Consider the following 8,041-nt stretch of genomic DNA (forward strand, 5'->3'; position numbering starts at 1 on the left):
AAAAAAATAGTAAAAAAATTTCAAAAAATGTAATATTTGGTCTCCAAACACATATTAATATGGAGAACAAGATGAACAGTTCGGATTAACCATTAGAATTTTGAAAACTCGAATATTGAGCCGTAGCACGGACCAACCCATGATATGCATAGTACCATAGACTCACTCTTTTTTTTTTGGTTGAAAGTCCGTAGGCGATTGCATTGATCCGATGATTTACAAAGTAGTTATTACATATGATTCTTTTGTTTAAATTAAAAAAAACATTAAAACCTATACATTGAGCTACTTATACAATCATCTAATTTGCTATGTCTAGAAATAAAAGATACGTGAAGTCAGAGAATGCGAATTGGTCTATTCGCACCCGAATAACAAGTAGGTGGGTTTTCCGATTTTCTTCTCTGATAATGTAGACACAGCAATAATTTCTTCAAGTTGCATAGCTCGCTGACGCCGCGTCGATCCCTTTCTTGAGGCCGAAATGTCTTCTTCTTTTCGATTTCAACGCTGCCTAAAGGATTTAACAGCCGAGAGGCACTGAATCAAACCGGATCGAGACAGTCACCACTCAGAGAGGAGAAAGAAGAGGGCACTAAATCAAACCGGACCAGGACAGGCACCACTCAGAGAAGAAGAAGAAGAAGAAGAAAGGAGACAATTCTTTGCGTTCTCATCATCGGCAACAACCAAAAACACATACCTTATTCACATATAGATATAGTAGATACTACGAGGTGGAATGCATTCACAAACCTTCAGTCAAACTCGAAGAGTCGAGACGAACAGAAAAGATAACAAGCGACGAAACCCTTAAACAGAGCCATCCGCTCAATTGAGACGAAGCAAGATAAATCGGGCCGACGAGGGGGACAAGTGGAGGGACGGGATGGAGCACCGGCCACTAAACGACTCTCAAACCCTCTGTGTTCTTTTTCACCTTTTGATCAATTTTCCCTGCAGTCTTCCCTAGGGGCTCTCGGAGTTCCCTAAGCAAAGCTCAATACGATGAGAATTGATCCATAAGTAAATCGACACATTTCACATTTCATTAGAGATATAGAAAAGTTACGTCATATCACGGTACATGTGCTGGTCACGTGCTATGATTATTTGTGTGATGTGACAATTGTTTAAAAATTTGGCACGTCACATGAAAGATCTGATCATGACACATGGACACACAAGTAATGAGTAATTAGGACCGTTAGATTTTGATCAAATGGTTAATTTTGAATAAACTAACTTAAATTATAAAAAAATAGTTAAACATGATCAAATGTGACAAATGTAATCAGTCACGCATGATCACAAGCTTACAGCAAAGACGGTTGACCAGAGCGTCTAAGCATGGAGGCGCCCCGTAGGAACACGGACCGAGCATGTTGAAATCTCCAGTCGTAGAGCCGACGAAAGACGGTTGAGCGGGGGCGTCTAAGCGTGGAGGTGCCCCGCAGAAACACGGACCGAGCGGGTTGAAATCCCCAGCCGTAGAGCCAGCGAAAGACAGTTGAGTGGGTTAAAATCTCTAGTCGTAGAGCCAGCGAAAGACGATTGAGCGGAGCATCTAAGTATGGAGACGCCCCGCAAGAACACGGATCGAGCGGGTTGAAATCCTCAGCCATAGAGCCGGCGAAAGATGGTTAAACGAGGCATCCATATCATAGCGTAACTAACATGTCATTAACATCCTTTCATTCTAACTTGATTAACACGTGACCTAATCACAGCACGTATTAAGAACCCTAAATTTCAGCATCAATTATCACGACTGTCAAACATGTACAAATCAAACCATGGAAAACGATAAATATTACTAATATATTGTTGGAACCACTTAAATCTCTTGTTATACACCTAAAAAAAAATTTACTACCCACAACCACCAGAAATTATTTCCAACTACAACAATGAACTCGAGTCATAGTTAAAAGAAATGAACTATATTGAAGCTCACGTATATATAATCCCGTCTAGACATTACAAAGGAGAAAAAGAAATAAAAATGATACAGAAAATTAAAATAAAAAAAGGAAAAGGAAAAAAGAATTTTACAAAAGAATAAGCCCTGAAACCAGCACCTAACAGCCTATGCGTAAAGAACCTATCTACGCCTCCAGACAGTTTCTTTTCTCGACTTCTTAACAAAAGAAACCTATCGGAGGAGAGCCCATAATTTCCGTGATACAACACATACATATACAACAAGAATTCAACATTCCTTCTTTCCCTTTAGTCAACTTGCTCTCCTATAAGATCGAGCCCCACCAACAAGAAAGAAATTCCCTGAAACAACAAAAAGTAAAAATGTAGCCCTTGTGCCGATAACAAGCTCCTTACCGATGCTGTCAAGAGAAGAAATGCGAGCATGAGCTCCTTCCTATACATCCTATTATGTTTTTTCTTTTTCTTGCTCTTCTTAATAACAATATCTTTCTCCTTTTCAGGAGCATTTGAAACCTTGTCATCTTTCTTGCCATTCAAGAGGTTGACAAGATCACCATCAGAGGAGCGGCCAGATTTTTTGGTCACAACCCACTCAAAGGATGATGGAAGCTGAAACAGACCTGACACCATGGCGTGAAACTTTGTGACAGACATGGTGTTCTCGAAGAGGAGATAGGGGATCATGAAGGGAAAGGAGCGAGGAGCAGGGAGAATGTTTAGTAAAGACATTGTTGCCGGTACGTAGCAGACAACCCAGGCCGGTAGCTCAGCTTCTGGCACAAACATGGTCATCGGGAGGATGATGCAGAAAAGAGTGAAGGAATAGAAGGGAAGGATGAGTTTCCGGAGCAGGAAGAAGAGGAAGATAAGGTTTGCTTTTTTCCAAAGGGCAATCTGGATACAAAAAAAAAACGAAGTATGCTTTAGATTTCAGTTTGTTGGTCAGATCTTGTGGTGGTATATATACATGTCCTGTAACTCTCTGAAGTTTGTGTTATAGCTCAGTTTCTATAGATAAAGTGACATTGAACCCATGACTGTACTGCAGTTACTTGAAACCACCGGTCCAACAGTATAACAAGAGCTACAAATTTCATTTCTCAGCATAAGTTTTTTTTTTTACTTTCATTGCATCAAAACAGAGACAAACTGCATAGCATGACATCTACCTTGGATCTGATGATATCAGGCAAGCAGAGCCTGAACAGCTGCATTGGACCCGAATGCCATCTGTGCTGTTGCTTCCTATAAGCCTCGTATGATTCAGGCAACTCACACTGGCACTGTTCAAGAAGCAAGCAAAAAGATAAGTATTATTCCTAACTATGCAAGAGAACATGTGCTCAGATGCCAAAAATATGGTCCACAGACAGGAGTTGGCATTGCTCAATTATTTACTTCTTCATAACTTTTCAGCCCAAATCTGGTCTACCCAAACATGTGATGATGCCCTATTAGGGGCACCAGATGACATGCTCTCATGCAGAATAGCAAAAGAAAAGAAAAGAAATCTATGATGAAAAGCCGTTAATTTATTTTGCTCAAATTTTATCTCTGATTTGAAAAACCGAACCCTCAAATGCAATAATAAGTTCTCTATCTTTAAAATCAATGGGTAAAGTGATGTGCAAAATGAAAAAATATTTCTCTTTGGGAGGGCATCTTGTAAAATCTTACCTCAACATCATTCAAGTAGATGAACTTCCAGCCTTTGAGGTGGGCACGGACAGCAATGTCCATGTCCTCGACGGTGGTGCGTTCCATCCACCCGCCAGAATCCTCCAATGCCTTTATTCGCCACACCCCAGCAGTCCCATTGAATCCGAAGAAATTTATGAAAATGCCGTTCACCTGCTGTTCCACCTCAAAGTGAAAGCACAAATTGATGTACTGAAGTCGGGTTAGGAGGTTCTCATCCTTGTTCACAAATGTCCATCTCGCTTGTACCAGTGCCAGTTCCTTGTTGTCCTAAAGGGGAAAAACAGTACTTATGTAAGAAAATTTCTCTGAAGTAGATAACAGAAATGTGGTGCGATATATCCTTTTCAAGGCATGTACACTTGGTTTTTAGGTGCATTAGCAACTTTTTGTTTTGCTCACCAATCAGCACCAAGTAATGGTTGGCTTTATAGACCAAGGAATCTAGCTTGAGTGGAAACAGTGTAAATTTATTATTATTATAAAAGAACAAAAGCACACTCCAAGCAATGGGATAAAAAATAGAACATTGAAACTGAATTATTAAATCCACGTACCGGTGCTTGTTTAAAAGAAAAGAAAAAATAACTACATGAATTCATAGAGAAAAAAGAAAAAAACAAACTTTGAACTTGATTCGCACATGCACTGATTTGTTTTTTTGGCAAACTTATTAGATGAGAAATTAGTTGAAAATTTCATGAAAATGAAAAGTTAAAACAAATTCATATAAAAAAAGGAAAAGAATTTGATCTTGAGTTACACACGCACATTTTTAAAGGTTTTAGTAACTTTTCAGCAGAGATATTGGTTGAAAAATCCAGCAGCGATGGTACTGAAAATAAGAGAATTGAAATCGAATATAGACTTTCAGCAATAAATGTGCAATATGCATGTGAACTATCAAATTTCAACAACAATGATGTAAGGAATTGTCTAACTAATATCAGAAAAAGCATTTAATGTTTCCCAAGAGAACAGAAAAACAAAATGAATATGCATTCAATTTTAGCGGCACATTTGCAATGCAGGGATGCTAAATTATTCGTGTGTCACGGTTGGTTGACAACTCAACAAGCAAATACCTTAAAATGAGGCACAGTGCGCTTCAAGAAATCAGGTGTGGGTTGAAAATCAGCATCAAAAATGGCAACAAATTCATAATCTTTCACATAGCTACACTCCATGGCTGACTTCAGGTTGCCAGCCTTGAAACCCTCTCTTATCTCTCGGTGCCGATAGACAATACGGGCCCCACTCTCCTGCCACTTGTCTACTTCTGCCTTTATTAGCTTCTGCGTAAGTGGGTCATCAGAGTCATCTAAAACCTGCACCAAGAAATTTGACCTTGGCCAATCTAGATTGCACACTGCTGCTATTGATTGTTGATAAACCTACAAGGCAAAAAAGAATATAATTGAATAATAAGTTTGTGTTGACATGGTGCTGAAATTGAAATATTTTAGTATTGTTTTTTCATCATTAGGCAAATACAAACAGTAACTGAAGGAAGTAATTTTTTTTTTTTTGGATTTGAATAACTTGTGAATATATTTAGGATCCATCTATTGAATTTGGAAAATTTAAACAAACAATGTTGACAAAAATTGATACTTTAGTAGCTTTATGTAGTTAGCAATAACACTTTTTGGATCTTTCTCCTTTGATTAGGTGAAGTACCTAACAACTCATGTTTGTCTTTATCAGCCACTTCTTTTCCAAATTTGAGACAGCTTGGATAATTGATTAATTTACAAAGCAACCAAACAATGCAAACTAAACAAATAAATACATCTTTAGTTGGTCTATGAGGTTGGTAGATTAGATTTTCAGTTTGTTGTTCTTTATTTAGATAAATGTTCACTACTCTGTCCTTATCAAGCATCCTCCATCCTTGTCAAGCATACTTCTTTGCCAATTAAAATTAAAAGGTCTGAACCTTTATATCCTTCAAAAAAAAACAAAATTTAACTTTTAAAAACATAATTCTCACCTCTCTTTCGTTGCACATGGGTATCTGAACAAGAACCATTGGGAAGTGCTCACCAGCCTCTGGGTCGGATCCCTCCTTAGACCCAAAAGCCACTTTCGGCACAGGCTTCATTCGTCTGAGCTTGATCCAGAAGCAACCCAAACAGAGAATTAACCTATCAGCACTTTGTATAAGAAAGAGCACTACACAAGCATCTGACAAGAACTGAAGTGGAGGTGCGATATACTCGGCCCGGATCCGCATCCAACCCGTATAAATTGACCCAAACAAGTCATTAATATTAACTTTAAACGAAGGGATAGCCATGGTATAATCAGGGATAGTCAAATGGTATTGTTTAAAATATGCATAGAGCTCAAAGCAGAGAAGGGTTATAGAGAGAAAGAGAGAGAATTTGATGAATGTGTAGAGGCGGTGGTGGCGGGAGGAGTCAGCTCGGCCAGCGGAGACACGGCGGCGAACAGCCGAGATCAACCCCACAGATCCCGATGCAAGAGATGCCAGACAACCGGCTGCCCGGTGGGCCCGCAGAAGAAGAACCCATGTTATTTGTTTTGCATTTTTCTTCCCTTTTCTTCTAGGATCATCTTGCGAGATGTCAGAGATTTCAGAGATGGACCAGTTATTGGGGTTCTCCATTTTAATCACGACTGGAGTACCTCCAAATCTGATGGTGTCGTCTCTTGCAAACCAATCGGACCAACCTCCCATTAGAGGAGAAAGGGGCTTGCTCGAGATTTTGGGAAATGTTGGGGACTCTGAGGAAAAAAAATGACAATGCAGGCACCTACATTCACACCACCACCTCAATCTCTCATTGCTGGTTCTGGTTAAGAACAGAGCAGAGAGAGAAAGAGACAATGAGGCGAAGAGAGAGACGGGGACGGGGGCAACGAAGGGAGGAATAAAAAGAACAGCTCACCACGTCTCCTGGCGAGATCTACTACCTTAAGAAGAATGGGAGAGATTTTGAACTTTGAATTTTCTTTTTGTATAGTTTATCGGGAAATGGGGGGTATTTCGTTGAATGTAACCTTTTTTTTTTCAAAATAGGTCTCAACCACGGAGGTTGCGACGACTGGAGAAATGTGTTCTCCTGCGTTTTCACCTCCCCGTTGGATTAACTTTGTTCTCTCTTTTCAGCTATAACAATGGTGAAATTTCTCGAACCGAAATCACACGGGATTTTTTGTTGTTTGTTGCTTTTGTTGCGGCGAGAAACGAAAAAGGATGTAAAGGGAGGCGAGAGCAAGAAAATGGTGGGTCTAACGAAAGGATAGTACAGGGGAATTTAATCGTCTCCAGTGCAAAAAATGGTGAGTTCCATTTCTCAAATCAAACATTGTTTAAGAGAGGAAAATAAAATACCAGATTGTTGGTGAATTATTATGATTTTTATGGGGTCTAAGATGTATTTTAAAAATAAATAACACAGGAGGTCAGAGACTCTGTGGTATGGTTGGTTGACTGGAGATAAGTGAACCGGAGAGGAAACAGAGTCGTTTGATCGTACGCGTATTTGACTGTTTGTTACCATCTTTTTTTGCCCAAATTGTTCGAAGTTCGGCTGCTTGTTACTGGACAGATATGATTATTAGATTAGATTAAGATTTATTTAGTAGAGTTGTGTGCGAATAAATGTAAGATAGGCTGATAAACCCCGGATCTGGTGCAAGCGGGAGGTACAGCAGCACCAAATTTATGGATAAACCCGGTCTATAGAAATGTGGTTGTTGAGAACAGGAATTTATTTATGGGCCCTGGTTGATTGGAATTTGGAACTCTTGTAATAATTTGACTAAAATATATAGAATCTTTGCAATACCTTCATTCAGGAATTGGCACTAATGACAGTAAATTTTATAAAAATTGTCAATGAATAGTTTGGATTAAACATGATATGTTTCAAAATTTTCAATATTAAATGATGGAAAATTCAGCAATCCGTTAGTATAATTATTTGGCTTGTATTGATGTTAGATACATCGAGGTTTATTTTAGAAATTACTGACCTAGTCGGCTAACCATTGTAGAAAACTAGTAATTTATTCATGGTATCTAAACTCATTTATAATTGCTTAAACAAGCTTTTACTAATTATTGTTATTTCTGACAAAGTATCTAAATATGACATTTCTAATCATTTTATGGATAAGATGAATATTTCCTTAAAACATAATTACATATTTATATGGGGAGTGCTATACTGAGTGCAACAATTCTAATTTTGAGAGCTGAGAGAATTTTTTGTTTCTAAATACCCAATTTACCCTTGCTCTTTAAATGAATTGCTTAATTAAAGGATCCACTTCCTCTCTCTCACCCAATTAATGATAGAACTAATTTAAGGAAAGTTTCCTTCCATTAGAAAAAAAATTAGAATCATTCAAAATATCAAGTAAC

The 8,041-nt window shown here is 38.4% G+C and overlaps 1 protein-coding gene across 1 annotated transcript; it reads right to left on the minus strand.

The window, feature by feature from the left end:
* Nucleotides 1-1,924: 1,924 nt before the first annotated feature.
* On the minus strand, nt 1,925-6,963 carry LOC144572163 (putative xyloglucan glycosyltransferase 9). The gene is made up of 5 exons (XM_078321600.1): nt 5,639-6,963; nt 4,731-5,039; nt 3,625-3,915; nt 3,117-3,230; nt 1,925-2,841 (listed from the first exon to the last, which is right to left on the minus strand). Exons 1-5 carry the CDS (start codon nt 6,347-6,349, stop codon nt 2,233-2,235), a joined length of 2,034 nt encoding a protein of 677 aa, XP_078177726.1. The 5' UTR covers nt 6,350-6,963; the 3' UTR covers nt 1,925-2,232.
* Between the last annotated feature and the right edge of the window lie 1,078 nt (nt 6,964-8,041).

The sequence above is a fragment of the Carex rostrata genome, chromosome 20, assembly GCF_964058835.1.
Source record: "Carex rostrata chromosome 20, lpCarRost1.2, whole genome shotgun sequence".
Classification (NCBI taxonomy): domain Eukaryota; kingdom Viridiplantae; phylum Streptophyta; class Magnoliopsida; order Poales; family Cyperaceae; genus Carex; species Carex rostrata.